This window comes from Sphaeramia orbicularis, chromosome 5, assembly GCF_902148855.1.
Source record: "Sphaeramia orbicularis chromosome 5, fSphaOr1.1, whole genome shotgun sequence".
Lineage (NCBI taxonomy): Eukaryota > Metazoa > Chordata > Actinopteri > Kurtiformes > Apogonidae > Sphaeramia > Sphaeramia orbicularis.
Genome location: NC_043961.1, coordinates 18,163,610 through 18,180,118, shown reverse-complemented (window position 1 = coordinate 18,180,118; position 16,509 = coordinate 18,163,610). Strand labels below are relative to the sequence as shown.

At 38.4% G+C, this 16,509-nt stretch overlaps 1 protein-coding gene across 1 annotated transcript in view; it reads left to right on the top strand.

The window, feature by feature from the left end:
- Nucleotides 1-16,509, top strand: part of LOC115419034 (receptor-type tyrosine-protein phosphatase gamma-like) — a 662,327-nt gene that overhangs the window by 633,523 nt on the left and 12,295 nt on the right. Inside the window, exons 17-26 of the mRNA XM_030133641.1 lie at nucleotides 1,109-1,191; nucleotides 2,472-2,606; nucleotides 2,813-2,947; nucleotides 3,273-3,448; nucleotides 5,877-6,012; nucleotides 9,404-9,550; nucleotides 12,564-12,657; nucleotides 13,871-13,947; nucleotides 14,879-15,007; nucleotides 15,752-15,898. Coding sequence (XP_029989501.1) covers nucleotides 1,109-1,191; nucleotides 2,472-2,606; nucleotides 2,813-2,947; nucleotides 3,273-3,448; nucleotides 5,877-6,012; nucleotides 9,404-9,550; nucleotides 12,564-12,657; nucleotides 13,871-13,947; nucleotides 14,879-15,007; nucleotides 15,752-15,898 — 1,259 coding nt within the window. The remainder of the gene's footprint in view (nucleotides 1-1,108; nucleotides 1,192-2,471; nucleotides 2,607-2,812; nucleotides 2,948-3,272; nucleotides 3,449-5,876; nucleotides 6,013-9,403; nucleotides 9,551-12,563; nucleotides 12,658-13,870; nucleotides 13,948-14,878; nucleotides 15,008-15,751; nucleotides 15,899-16,509) is intronic.

Sequence of the window (16,509 nt, the reverse complement as noted above, 5' to 3'; positions counted from 1 at the left end):
GTTCAGGTTCTTGAGGTCCTGGTTCTGGAGGTTCAGAGTGTGGGGGTCCAGGTTCTGGAGGTTCAGAGTGTGGGGGTTCAGGGTCTGTAGGTTCAGGTTCTTGAGGTCCTGGTTCTGGAGGTTCATTGTGTGGGGGTCCAGGTTCTGGAGGTTCAGAGTGTGGGGGTTCAGGGTCTGTAGGTTCAGGTTCTTGAGGTCCTGGTTCTGGAGGTTCAGTGTGTGGGGGTCCAGGTTATGGAGGTTCAGAGTGTGGGGGTTCAGGGTCTGTAGGTTCAGGTTCTTGAGGTCCTGGTTCTGGAGGTTCAGAGTGTGGGGGTTCAGGGTCTGTAGGTTCAGGTTCTTGAGGTCCTGGTTCTGGAGGTTCAGAGTGTGGGGGTTCAGGGTCTGTAGGTTCAAGTTCTTGAGGTCCTGGTTCTGGAGGTTCAGAGTGTGGGGGTTCAGGGTCTGTAGGTTCAAGTTCTTGAGGTCCTGGTTCTGGAAATTCAGAGTGTGGGGGTTCAGGTTCTGGAGGTCCGGGGTCTGGAGGTTCAGGTTCTTGAGGTTCAGGTTCTGGAGGTTCAGAGTGTGGGTGTCCAGGTTCTAGAGGTTCAGGTTCTGGAGGTCCAGGGTCTGGAGCTACAGAGTGTGGAGTTTCAGAGTGTGAGGGTTCAGTTTCTGGAGGTTCAGAATGTGGGGGTCCAGGTTCTGGAGGTCCAAGTTCTGAAGGTTCAGATTGTGGAAGTTCAGTGTGAGGGTCCAGGTTCTGGAGGTTCAGGTTCTGGAGGTTCAGAGTGTTGGGGTCCAGGTTCTTGAGGTCCAGGTTCTGGAGGTTCAGAGTGTGAGGGTCCAGGTTCTGGAGGTTCAGCTTCTGGAGATCCAGGTTCTGGAGGTCTGTTGGACTCTGGACCGTTTGTATCGATGTTTATTTCCTATGATGCTTCAGCTGATGGGCCAACAGGAACCAGACACTTGATGGTGTTGGATGTTTCATCTGCATATTGTGACGGTTGTTTCAGGTCAACGTTCCCACAGTTCTGTTCAGGGAATCTCGCCTGGACTGAATGTGTGACGGTTGAACCCAGCTGTCGTCTCCGTCTTCTGCTGTTTGACTGATGTGTTTCCTCCTCAGACGACCACAGTCGGGTGAAGCTGAGGCCGACGGCGGGAAAGGACGCCAAGCACACAGACTACATCAACGCCAACTACGTGGACGTGAGTTCGACCACAACGACAAATGTTGATCTGATGAGACACGGTTCAGAGGAGACCCGGTCCAGATGAACATCTCCTCCATATTCCAGACACATCTCAGAATTTCAGATCTTTTAGTTCAACTCCAGGTTTTCTCATTACTTTCAGATGCCAAATCAGAATTTCAGATTCAGTCCTAGTATGTTGAGGTTTTTCCTTATTTTTGAGATATGCTTGTGTTATTTCTTAGATATTTACCCATTATTTGTTGGTAAAAAGCAAAGGTTTTTACCCTCTGCGTTCTTCACAAGGTATTGTCATCAGTTCATTGTCCGCCCGTTCCTAATGTTCAGACACTTTGGTGTGAACTGAAGGCCGAGGGTTTACAAGTGCGGGCATGTTATGTTATGGAACTAAGATCCAAACTGAGTAATTTAAGTAATTTTACCCCTCGGCCAACTTCTGGTTGAAGGGGTATTGTAGTCATTTTGTAGTCCGTCCATCTTTGTTCGTTCATTCAATGGCATAATTGCATTATCTGAAGAATGCATTGAGATATCTGCACCACATGTATACTGTGGATGCATCTGGGCATGGAGCAGAAGCCTATTGAAAATAGGTGACTTTGACCTACTTTTTCAAGGTCAAATGTCCTTGTGCCATGTGCAGTTATATCTGAGTACTTTCAAATATAAATATGTATGCAATAAGTTTTACACAAAGACAATCTAATCTAAATTATAGGGCAGTAACTTTCAACAGAATCTTACACTGTATTTGGCTGAGGGGGATTAAAAGTGCGCAGCACGTTATGTTAAGATACTGAATCTGCATTTTTAGGTGCTGACTGACTGTTTTGTCAAAGTTTCTCATTACTTAACCTCCTGAGATGCAGGAAATGTCAGGAAAGTACAAGTTTTGGCTTTTTATTAAATAATTGCCTATATTAGAAATATCATGATGCAAACTTTTTCAGATGCATTTTTTAAAATTTGTATGGAATATCCTTTGCAGTGGACAGTTTTTTTTATTGTTTTTTTCATAAAGCTGTGAAACTCTTGTCCACAAACATGGACAGAAAACTGACAATTGAGGAGATTAAAGATGCAAAATCTTTGTTAAATTGAGTCTTCTGAGTCACTGAGTCGTTATAACTAATTTACATGTTGGTCTTCCCATCACTTTGACTCCATGTATTTTGTAGATTTTTGTTCATGCAGGCATGTTTCTGTTAAATCTTCACCTTTAATCCATGTCTGGATGTTTCTTAAAATTCTCCTCTGTCTCTTGTCCATCTTCAGGGTTATAATAAACCTAAAGCCTACATCGCGGCCCAGGGTCCTCTGAAGTCCACCTTCGATGACTTTTGGCGAATGGTTTGGGAACAAAACACCGGCATCATAGTGATGATCACCAACTTAGTGGAAAAAGGCAGAGTATGTGTCGAAACGCTCACAGTCCATCAAACCGGATGTTCTTACTTTAATAATTCAGTCTGTGATTTAATGATGATGGACTTTTCCTTCAGGACAAATACTTTGATCTTTTCCATATAAATGTCATGAACAGTCACATGTTTCCTGGTCGACCTATAAAACTGTGGAAGCTGTGGATTGATAGTTAATCTAACCGTGTTTTCCAGAGAAAATGTGACCAGTATTGGCCGACCGAGAACAGTGAAGAATACGGGAACATCGTGGTGACTCTGAAGAGCACCAAAGTCCACGCCTGCTACACCGTACGCCGCTTCACGCTACGCAACACGAAAGTCAAGAAGGTGAGAAGTTCACCTCAGGTTGACTGAGAATAAGGCCATTTCTGAGACAACATCTCCATTTGGTGTTTGGTCTGAACATTCATGGTGACCTGATGACATCATGATCTGACGACATCATGACCTGATGACGTCATGACCTGATGATGTCATGACCTGATAACATCATGATTGTAGATGATGAGGTCATGACCTGACGTAGTTGTGCTGATATAATAATCTGCTGCTACTTCCTGAGACTGAATGTGTTTTTTGTGGCTCCAGACAGATTGAATGTTTCTTCAGTAAATGTTGACTGACACCTTGTCCCTTCGTTGTTCTCATCCAGGGCGCCAAATCCAACTCTAAGTCCAGGGCTCAGGGCGAGAGGACAGTGCTGCAGTATCACTACACCCAGTGGCCGGACATGGGCGTCCCCGAGTACACCCTCCCCGTTCTCACCTTCGTCCACCGATCTTCGGACGCCCAGACACCGGACATGGGGCCCGTGGTCGTCCACTGCAGGTAACGCCTCCCGCTGTTAACTATACAAACGGAGTATCTGACTGGTCGTGTGGATGCTGATAACCATGTCAACGGTACAAACGCTGCCACTCAGAGCCAGTCGGGTCAGCGCTGGTTTTCATTGGACAAAACTGGTTCCTTTTTCCAGATTAAATCCACAGAAAAACATGGAGAACCATAGCGTCTCAGATCACAGTGTGTGTAGTTAATTTTACGCCTTGTCCATATTAAAGTCAAATATCCCTCTTAGTTTCAGTTGTGTGAAACTGATCCTTCATGCTGTACAGTTTCACATCGCTCAAGGCCAGAGCGAACCGAGCAGATCTGAAGGTTATGGAAATGCTGCCATTATTCACTGATGAAATGGAGCCGTTTGCTCAGGGTTAGTGTTAAAACAGACCTCATTTTATCTGGATCTTAATCCTGTGTGAATCTGCCGTGTCTGTAATTTGCGAAGTAAAAATCCCAGTGGAACTAACCTCCTTCAGCAAACACAGACGTCCTCCATAAGACGAGTCCCATGCAAATCAAATAAATGGGATTTACAGCATCGGTTATTCTGCCAGTTTCCTGAGGATGGAAGAGGCTGAGAGGACGTTCATGTCAGGATGTTTATTGGGAAGAGTCAACTTAAAGTAACATCTCAACACATGAAGAGGTCGATGACATGAACCAGCATGTTTATATCTGAGAACAGGATCTCTAACCCTGAGGAGTCCCTGAATGCACCATCGCGTCCAAATCACATCCGATTTAAGGCATCGTATCAGCAGACAGAGCCTCGACAAGTCTTTATTTACACTGATGTGAAAGTGCAGATGTTAAAGTAAAACTGTGACGACAATGGTGTTGAAAGGACAAGAAAAAACAGACACATGATACACAATAAAAAACAGAATTTACACCGCATCCACATCCTGACCCTGAGGGGCTGCATCCCAGTCCCCCAGAAAAGATATTTGTTGTTTATTCGTACATGCTGTACCGTATTTGTCCAGCAGTCACCGCCAAAGTGTTCTGTGTATAGCAGCGTGATTGTAAGGCTATTGTATTCCAAAATTACTAATGTAACCAAAATATTGGTCCTATCAACTTGCCATTTTTGCTAGTCTGATCCTTGACCAAAAATACGTAAGTATGACAAACTGCAGCAGTCAACTCTTGACAGATTTTGTGTGATTCCTGAGACACACACACACAAACACACACACACACACACACACACACACACTTGGCTTTTATAATATAGATGACTAGAAACAGAAACCAGACGCTTCAGATTCAACATCATCCAGAACTTTCATCTGATCATTTATGTTCATTGGCCAATCTTCTTGGTAGTTCTTCTCGGTTCAACTGGACTGGTATAGTTAAACCAGTCCAGTTGAACCAAGAAGAACTACCAAGAAGAATGATGACCTGGTCAGTTGAGAACCTACACAGACTTCATTGGCCTTTGTTTCATTTTAATCTCACTGGCCAATTTCTTCAAACATCATCTTCTTTGAAACTACTTATCAGTCATTTATCTGTATCTTCTTTGGGACAATGTCTGCAAAGTGTGTTCAATCTTGACAAATTTAGATTTTTAAATTTTTTTATGAATTTTTTAAATATTATAAATGTTTCTTTCCTTCTAATGGTGCATATTTTGATGGTTTATAACATGTAAATGGTTACAGATATCAATCTAGTTCCTATTGATCACTGATAGAAGTCATATATGGACAGTGATTGAATTAGTTGAGTTCTCCTCCAGTGAAAGTACCACCCACCTCTATTGGCAGATTGATCTCCTACATCCAGACCACAGGACTCGAACATAGAGACAGAACCTGACAACCTCACACATTCAGCTGGGGAATGATTCACATAGAACAGGATGTTGACATACAGGGACACTGGGACTGTTTTTGCTGTTCTGAATTGATCCCTTTATTGCAGAGGAATCAAAAAGCAACAATCACAGATGCATCTGCAGATCAGAGCAGACAGTGTTTTACTAGACGTTGGGCGGGGAAATTACTGGTAATTGTGGATCAGCTGTACCAGGGGGAAGAGGACGGCGCTCTGCACTGTCATCTTCACTGTGATACTCAATAATAGTATGTTACAGCGTCTCGCCTACGCAGCTCACAGACCATTTATTATGTTGTACACACGTACACGCCAAGGTTATAATAGTTTTAGATTTTTCATTATTGTTTAGTTTTATTTAGTTTCAGGTTTTTTTCTCTAATTCAGTTAGTTTTAATTAGTTTTTAGAGCAGTTTTACTAGTTTTTATTAGTTTTGGGTTTTTTTCTAAATGCTTAGTTTTAGTTTAGTTTTTCATATCTTTTATCTTCCTCGCCGTCATATTCAAAGAAATCCCATACTGGACTCTGCTGCTCTAGAAGTTAACCATGGTCGTGTTCATTGTGTTGCAGCGCCGGCGTCGGTCGGACGGGGACATACATCGTCGTCGACTCAATGCTGAAGCAGATCAGAGACAAGAGCACAGTCAACGTCCTGGGTTTCCTCAAACACATCCGGACCCAGCGGAACTACCTGGTCCAGACCGAGGTGAGTCTCACCAGGCCACAGTGAGTTTGGACATCAACACCGTCGCTGGCCTGGGCGTTTCCTCTGGAGGGTTTGAACAGGTTTTCAGTGTCTGGCAGATCCACAGTAACTGGGTTCTGATTGATTCAGTGGCATTATGTGGATCCAACTCTATTTTTGTGACTGTATATGTCTGGTCCAGGTTTCCTGCTGACACCGTATGGAATCACTGAATCCAAACACACACGCAGAAACGTCTATTTGGCGTGTTTTACACACACTTTATCAACATTTCACAGCACACTCTCCCTCAGTACCCAAATAGAACTGATAATACCTATGTAAATCAAGGCCATTTTTCCGTTTTAATTCCACGCTGTTAAAGGGGTTTGTATGTAATTTAGGTTCATATTTAACCCTTAAAGAACTAAACATCCTCCTTTAACCTAAACCATCCACTGATGGAACTGTTTAATATCTGTTGATCCATTAATCCTATCAATACATGTAAGTAATTGATGTAAAATGCAGTTTGTCATCTTTTCATGGTCGTCAGATATGACCCATTTAGATGTTCAGAGGCTTCATAGCTACCGTGGAAACACCATCATCTTCTACAACATTCTTCATTTCTTCATAGTGTTGCTCATTTTATTCTTTTTTACTTCATTTTAATTAACTTTCTGGCTTCTTTTTTTTCCATGTTATTTGTTATTTTGTAAAAATCTTATTCATTTTTGTTCGTTTTATTTATTATTTATTATTTAACTTGAACCCAGTGTCTCCATTCACTGTCATTGATCCACCTCTATGGGTTTTACTGGTGAATCAATGTTGTAGAAGATGACGGTGTTTCCACGGTACCTACGGAGCCTCTGAACGTCCAAATGGGTCTTATCTGATGACTATAAAAAGCTGACAAACTGCATTTTACACCAAATTATTTCCATGTATTGATAGGATTGGTGGATCAACAGATACTAAACAGTTCCATCAGTAGATGGTTTAGGTTAAAGGTTGGATGTCTGGGTCTTTACGGGTTAAACCTCCTTCACTTCACATCATCTACTCATAGAAACCAGTGTCATTTATTTAACGAATTTAACCTCGATTCCGTCTTTACTTGAGCTGGAACATGTCGTCATTTGCACCTTAACAACATTCCACTTATGGGTTATCGATCCAACAGATTAAAATCCAACTCTGAAGAAGGTGAAGTGAAGTGAATTCATCAGGGACAAAGGCTGGTCGGATGTGGACATTATTTTAAAGAACAAATCAGTCAATACATTTTTCCCCCTTTGGCGAATAACAACTTTTTCATTAGCCTTATAATTAACATCTAAATATGAGCATTTTTAATAAACTGTCAGGAAATTAAGGATATTGATTTAGTAGAAAAGCAGTCAGTATGTGCGTCCAAACATGGTCTCTGTTGGCTCCAGAAAACCAAGACAGCAACAACTAAATACCAAATGGTTCACATCACAGTGTCCATGCACATGTACTTTAACATGATTTTGGAGGATTTTCACAAATGTAATTTTACAGTGAATTCCACTGTTTTGTGATGGAGGTGGTCATGGTTTCCATTGGTAAATGTTGATGTGAGGTTTAAATGGATCTGATTTTGAGGAGTGTTCTTGTGGTTTACTCCTGATATGACACAGTACTGATCCAACAGATCCTATAATCAAATGAAATACTGGAAAATACTGATCCATGAGGTTTTGACTTCAGCATCATCACAGTAAGGATCCATATTAGACCATTCTGATTGTGATGAGAAATTAATCCAGATTACTACTAGTAAAGCTGCTGGAGCTAAAATGAAAGGTAAGAACACAAACCATAACACACACCATAAATAGGAAACAGCCAACTTACTTAGAGTATAAAGCTCATAGTTTCCTCATCAAGTTTTATTCAAACTAAAACTCATAGACAATTATTTTAACAGTGGATAAAATAACACTGTGTTTTATAATGTTGACATATTGCGTTAGCTTGTAGTTTACATGATAGCTCTGTTAGCTTAGCTCTGTTTTTAGACTGAAAACAGCCACACTAAAACCATGTATCACCTCTGTTTTATACACTATGTATCCACAGACTGTATCAGTCACTAAAGTCAGTCTATAAAATGTAAAGGTCATTGGTAAAACCGGTATAAAAGTAAATGTAAGCTAAAAGGCAGAAAAAAATGAGCTAAAAGGTAATAAGATCAACTAAAGGATGGTTAAACTAAAGTATAGAAAGACAAAACAAAGAGATGGTTTAAACAGAGTAGAAAGTTGGTCAAACTACTGTAAAAGACAATAAAACTAAACTAAAAGGTGGATAGAATTAACAAAATTAGTTTCTACATCTGTATTATGGAATCATCAAGTTTTATTCAAACTCAAACACATAGATGCTTATTTTAACAGTGGATAAAATATAACTGTCTTGTTATATTTACGTGCTGCATCAGCTGATAGTTTACATAATAGCTCTGTTAGCTTAGCTCTGTTTTTAGACTAAAACAGCCACAGTAAAACCACTAATCCCCTCTGCTTTCTGTCAATAACTGAACTAAAGATCTATTTGAATCCAACAAAACAAGGTCAGAACTGTCACAGTTTAGTCTGTGACAACAAACGACAACTTAGCAAAGATAAGAGCATCTCATAATTTCGATTTTTCATTACTGAGTTAATTTCTGTTAATGTTATCTGTCATTTTAGTTTGTTTTGTGTGTATGTGTGGGGGGGGCTGATATGCCTTGACAGGTCTGCGCTCTCCGAGTGCTTTTCTAGTCTTAATTTTGTATACTTTTTTGTTCTTTATAAAGTTGTTTTGATCAGTTTTCTCAAATTATGTTGCTTATTCTGTTCATTTTGTAATTATAATTTTGTTTTATATCTTTTTATACATCCATTTATATATTTTGTTCACTTTTTGCAAATTTTCCTTTTACTTTTTGGTCCGTTATTTAGTCTGTTTTATTTATTATTTTGTCTATTTTTTCCTTTTTGTATAGTCTGAACTGTGGGTCATGAAACGGCAACTTAGCGAAGATAAGAACATCCAATAATAACTTTATACCTTCTTAAGCCTCAGAATCAAACTCACCCATGTAGAAGAACCTCAAACTCCATTCTGTACATTTTCAGCTGAGTCCAGTGGTGAAAACAACCACTCTAGTTTTGTCACTTCTGTTCTTTGACCCAGACAGTTGTTTCTTTATGGTTGTCATCCTCAGAGTAACTCACTAATCCCTGTAGTGGTCACATAAATCCCCCAGACCGTCACCTCAGTTCTGTACCTTTTATTATTCCAGTTAAATCTGGCTCATCCGTTCTTCCTTTTCTGACTGTAGATTAGTCTGATTCAGCTGATCAACTGTTTTCTCATCCGCTGGCTGATCCAGGAGCAGTATATCTTCATCCACGATGCCTTGATGGAAGCCATTTTGGGGAAGGAGACGGAAGTGGTGGCCAATCAGCTTCACAGCTACTTCAGCATCATCTCCAGCCCTGGACAGAGTGGACGGACACAACTGGACAAACAGTTCAAAGTGAGGGAACAGGGATTTATACAGACCCGGATAATAATGATGGTTGACTACTGGAAAACACTGATATCTGCAGATATTTAATGGGCCGGTACCTTTGTAACTGTATAACTGTTGAGCTGAAGAAGTGAGTTAAAGTCACAAACACCTTCAGGAATGAAACAAAATTAATAAATCTCGAATTAAGATCAGACAAGTCATACAACGTCCAGGTTAAAGGTGCAATTTCTATTTTCTTGAGCCATTATTTTCCTTCAAACTCAGTAATTCCAATAAGATGAAAATGATATAAAAGAGCAAATTCAATGTAACTTTATTTATAAAGCACTTTAACCCTCTGTTATTCCGCCCATAGAGGCCCTTACCCTAATCATCTAAAGCACATAACACGCACATTGTCATACTAATGTCAAAATGTCTTTCATACCGTTTTCAACTTCTTAATTTTTTTTGTATTTCATCAACTTGAGCCTTAAACAAAAATGCCAAATACTCAATAACTGTCATATTTTTAAACCCTTTAAAGGCCACATTTGTAATGTCAATAAACCCTATCTATTTTAGATGCAAAAAAAAAAAACCTTTTTTTCAGTATTCGACACATAAATTGTATTTTTATTTTTTCATCCTGTCATATGTCAATGATTAACACCAACATTGGTTAATATACATTATTATTTTTGGTGCTAGGTCAAATGTTAAGTGCTAAATGTGTCTGTGCATTTTGTACTCACTTGGTAGAAGGATGTTAGTGTAGGAATTTAACATTGTTTATAATGTGATGATTTTAGTGGATGAGTCAGAATTTAGAAAATCAGACAAAAATGAACAACTTTTGGGATTGTCCTAAAACAAATCGTGAAAAATAATATTATCTTTAATAACATGAAGTATAAAGTGTGCATAATATGCTCACCTGGATACCAGAGGGTTAAGGACAACCAACAGCACTGTATATCAATCATAAAAACTTAAATATAATAAAACAGTAAAACAACAGCAGAGCCTCATGTTGCATCAAAAGCCAAGGAGTAAAAAGAAAAAAGAAAAACAAAAGAAAAATGTTTTAAAAGAAAAACAAGATGAAAATGACGAGACAAGATGAAACAAAATGAGACAAAACTAAAATGACATAAAACATAGAAATGTTGCGAAAGACTTAATGTTAAACTCAGATGTTTTCTGATGAATTTAATATTGTATTTCCATCTTTACTGATTAATTACTTTGAAGTTTGTCGTCTGAAATTCTGTCCAATCACCTCAAATTCATTGGTTTATTTCTTATTTTCATTCCCTGTAACATTAACAACCTAGAAAATTCCTGAGTATTTGACAGTATCTGCACTGTTTGTTGCAATTTTTTTTTATATTAAACTGAGACTGTATCAAGATGAATGTAAATACAAGTTGAAGTCCATATTTAGTTTGTATTTAGTCCATATTTTGTCCGTATTTCGTCTGTATTTGTCTGCATTTATTCCGTATTTCTGTGGATTCATGTGGTTTGGTGTTGTGTCATTAACTCAGATGTTGGGCTCAGACTATTTCCTGAATGGTTTCCAGGTCTGAACAGGAACAGTGACTCCTTTGTTATGCAGATGATGCAGCGCTTTCACCACAGGATTGGACTTTATTCATTGTTTGCTGCTCAGTCGAGTCATTGTTGGGATTCTTTTGTTTCTGGTCTGTTCTTTGTGGTTGTTTCCCAATGTCTCTGAGCTTCTGTTCTGCTGAGTTGTTGGTTCTTTGCTGGGATTTTCTGCTTCTGTTTCACCTCCAGGTTTTATTTCAGAACCGTCTGTTGATGGTGAAACTCTTACAAGGATTTGGTACTTGTAGATGTTTGGGGTTTTGTTCTTTTTTCGGATAATTTTTCTGTTTCCCTAGAGTTTGTGCTAAACGTATCCAGGCTTTGTTTCAAATTCACCCAAACATATAATGCTTATTACCTGTATTATTGTAGCCACACCCACATAATAACATCACCTGGTCATGACATTTACACTGAGTTTTATCAAGTAGAAAACAAATGATATAGAGGTTCCATCATGCAGAAAATAAAAGTGAATAGAGGGAAATATCAATAATTTAATGAAAAATGTTAAAAAATGACGTGTTGGTTTATTTTGATGCATTTTTAACCCTTAATGACTCAAACATCCACCTTTAACCTAAACCATCTACTGATGTAACTGTTTAATTCCTGTTGATCCACTAATCCTATCAATACATGTAAATAACAGGTGTAAAATACAGTTATCGTCTTTCATCTTTTCATGGTCATCAGATTCTCAGATTCTTCATCAGACATTCAGATTCTCCATAGTTACCATGGAAACATTCTCATCTTCTGCAACATTGATTCACCAGTAAAACCCATTGAGGTGAATCAATGACAGTGGATGAACACACTGGGTTTATGCTCAGCTAATGAGAGATTGGACTGAATACTAGATTTTACTAAATAAATGCTAACATAATGTAACATAAGTGAAAGTATCATCGGCATAAAAGGGTAGTTTTAGTAATTAATGATATATTTTGCAATAAAACTGACTTTTTCTTCAGTTTCTCTGTTGTGATTTAATAATCTTTGAATTCACTCTGAGCTTTAATAAACATCTACATGAATTAAATATAGGAAAATACAGGATTTACACTGAAAAATGTAAAATACAGAAGATAATATTAGAATAAATGGAGATAAATCTCTTATTAACGTTTTAATGTAGAGAAAACTCCGTAGAAGTTTCCATGAAAATCATTTGTCTTTAAGAGTTAAAGGGTTTTTAACACAACATGAAACAGTCATTTCAGTGCTTTTGTTTCATCGGTGGCTGTTTGGGTCTTCAAGAGTTAAAAGCTATTTTAATTCATTCTAACACCTGCCCTCTTTCTTCTCCTTTTTCTTCTTCTACTCTTTCTTATTCTCCACTTTCTTTCTTATTCTCCACTTTCTTTTTCTTTCTTTCTTTCTTTCTTTCTTTCTTTCTTTCTTTCTTTCTTTCTTTCAGTTGGTAACACAGTGTAACTCCAGATTCCTGGACTGCTTCAGCGCTCAGAAGGAATGCAACAAGGAGAAAAATCGAAACTCGTCTGTGGTGCCGTGTAAGTGTTAACACGTGGAGTGAAACCAGCGGAGCTAAAGAAACAGTAGAAAATAATTAAATCAGCTGCAGTTGGAACCAGAGGAGCTGACTGAGCATCAGTTTACAGCAGGGATGTCAAAGTCAGTTTAGTTCAGGTTCCATATTCAGACCAATATGATCTGAAGTGGATCAGACCAGTAAAATAAGAACACAATAACCAATAAATAATGACAAATACAAACTTTTCTCTGTGTTTTAGAGTGAAAAAAGTAAAATTACATTATGGAAATGTTTACATCTACAAACTATCCTTTTAAAAATGTGAATAACATGAACAACCTGAAATTAGTTAAGAAAAATAATTGACTTACAGGTCACAGTGGATCTCCAAACACACAAAACATTTAATAACCGACAGAATATTGGTACAATTACACTGATTTACATTAAGAGATTTCCAATTATTCACACTATAATTGGAAAGGATGGTTTATAAATGTAAACATTTTCATGTAGTTTTAGTTTTGTTACACAAAAACATATAAATTCATTTGTATTTGTCATTATTTATCGGTTATTATGGTTGTATTTTACTGCTCTGATCCACTTTAGATCATATTGGTCTGAACATGGAACCTGAACTAAACTAATTTTAACATCCTGTATAGCTAGTATCTTCAGTGTCATGTTTTCATCCTGCGGACTGGATTGGACCCCTTGGTGGCAGGATTTGGCCCACGGGCCGTATGTTTTACACCTGTGGTTTACTGCATCCATGGGTCAGACTAAATGTGAAGTCACTGTCCGGAGCCTGATGAGTGGTCCTTAAACGCAGCACGGACCTGGCTCTGCGTGTCCTCGGAGGCTGTGATTGGCTGTTCTGTGGCTGTTGCCATGGAGACTCCATTGTTTACACCCTGGTTCACCTCCGTTTTCTGCAGCCGTTACACAATCTGTTGACAGTTACTGACTGTTCCTCCCTTCTCAGAATCAGCTGCCAACACATGCTCAGAACTGTGTGATCACAGCCAATCACAGCATGGCACTCAATGTATGAATGAATACACGCAGCACGGCCCTCGGGGTAAACTGCTAACATCTCTCTCTCTCTCTCTCTCTCTCTCTCTCTCTCTGTCTCTCTCTCTCTCTCTCTCTCTCTCTCTCTCTCTCTCTCTCTCTCTCTCCTCTCTCTCTCTCTCTCTCTCTCTCTCTCTCTCTCTCTCTCTGTGCAGCGGAGCGAGCGAGGGTCGGCCTTGCACCTTTACCTGGAGCCAAAGGCACCGACTACATCAACGCCTCCTACATCATGGTCAGCACGCCACCGCCATTGATCTGGGGGGGGGGGGGGGGGGGTGTCAGGTCAAACTAATAACAAAGGCCAAAGTTTTACATTTAACATTGGTTTTTCAGTCATTTTAACACCTGAAAGTCTGAAACCAATTATTATTATTATTATTATCATTGTTGTTGTTTTTGTATTATATATATATATATATATATATATGTATGTATATATATATATATATATATATATATATATATATATAAAATGTATGTTATTATTTTTGTTATTATGTTATTTTAATGCAGGTGTGTCAAACTCATTTTAGTTTTTGGTTTTTAATTTTCAATCATTTCATTGTTCATACGTATGTTTGTCGGGCATGAGATGTAAATAATAAAAAATAATACAATAATTAAGAGTCTAAAACCCCATAGTAAAAATCACACATATTAATTAACCGTTAATTAACTGCAAGTTAATGCTTATTTCTGCATAAACTTATGTTACAGATTGATATTTACTGTAAAAGTGTGGTATTCACCCAAAATATTGGACTTATGTAGAAAACAAGTGGACAAACATATGAACTACACAGATAAAGTTAGTTAATGGAGTTGTTTTGGGGTTTTTTTGTAAAGTCTCAACTGTTATTACTTCGCTTAATGCTTCTAGTGTCTGTTTTCATTCTTAATTTGACCTGTGACTGGTCGCAGTTCAGGTTCATTCATTTGCCTACATTTCCCATTATGCAACTCAGTGCAGTCTGTCTTTGAAACAGGTCACTCCAGATGAGGAAAAGCCTGAATCAGATCTGATTCCATGTGATTTGTGTTACTGATTTTTTCGTGGTTGTGAACCCGTTCTGTGTCTTTAACTGAAGTTCAGGGGTGCGTTCTGGTCGGGTTCCGTTAAGAGGTTAACGGGATAACCTTGTTCTCGGTTGTTGTTTGTGCAGGGTTACTACCGCAGTAATGAGTTCATAATTACCCAGCATCCTCTGCCCCACACCACGAAGGACTTCTGGAGGATGATCTGGGACCACAACGCACAGATCATCGTCATGCTGCCGGCCAATCATGGACTGGTACAACAAGCACACAGACACACACACACACAAACCATATGAAACACACGCTCACACTGGTGATTAGTGGGTGTACAGGTGTGTAGGTGATGTTCTGTGTCAACACTGGTCATTATCATGAATCATCTTGACGCCATGGAAAACAACACAAAACCACACAATGCAGTCAGAAGTGAACACAACATCTGCTACACAACATGGAAACACACACTGCAGGGTTCACAAAACTGATGCACAACAACTGATAAACTACAAATGGATTAAAATGAATAAAAAATGAAAAAAAAAATGCTGATTTAGATTATGTGTCCTGTATTTCCTATAACAGTGTAAACAATGTAAACACCTTTATTTGAAGGTTTATATCAGAGCCTGTCTTTTATTTTTAACTTCTTCTATTTAAAATATTTGCTCATAAATGGGTCAAAATAACGTTAAAAACTCTGGTATTAGAGAATATGTTTCTGTATTTCCTCTATTATTGTCAAGGCTTTTATTTCTCTGAGCATCTGACTGCACCTCGCCTTTATTTGAAGGTTTCCATTGGAGCCAGGCTTCGACTTCTGACCTCTTCTTAGATTCGATGATGTGTCACTGTTTTTCATGTTGTACCAGGCCTTTATTTGAAGATCTTTTACTCTGGACTCAGGCTTTTATTTGGAGACCTTTTACTCTGGACTCAGGCTTTTATTTGAAGACCTTTTACTCTGGACTCAGGCCTTTATTTCTGATTCATGTCTGCAGGCGGAGGATGAGTTTGTGTACTGGCCAAGTCGAGAAGAGGCCATGAACTGTGAGGCGTTCACTGTCACCCTGATCAGTAAAGACCGGCTCTGTCTGTCCAACGATGAGCAGATCAACATCCACGACTTCATCCTGGAGGCCACACAGGTTTTACCCACAATTCACTTTGGGTTGACACAAGTTTTAGTCTGACGAGATGACTAGTCTGAGTTAACATCAGTTATTTTTTCTTTACTTTATTTTCCTTTGTCACTTCAGTGACTTTGAGGGAAAATTTAAAAAAAATACTGCTTAAAGTTTTTTTTTAATTATTATATTTAATAATTAAATTTAAATCCAGAATTATGGATTAACTGTCGATTCTAATGTTCAGGAATGTAGATTTATATTTCCCCAGTTCATTTGTCTCAATTAATCAGTTCAACAGTTTTTATTGAGATCCAAGACATTTGATTTTTATCATTATATCAGCAAATAAAAATCTATAATTAATCAACCTGTAATTATAAGGAAAGTCTTGGTTTATAGAAACTGAAAAATATTGGATAAAAGGATGATGGACATTAAATGTCCTTTATGAAGCCAGTTTTTCATTACTGTGGCTGCGCAGGTAATTGAATTTCAGCCTAAAATCAGCACAACAGGCTGTAATATTATAGTAGTAGCAGTTTTGTAATTATTAAAGTTTGTATGTTTTAATTGAAAAAAATGACATTTGAAGATGATCATTAATCTGTATCTGTATTAATCATAATATT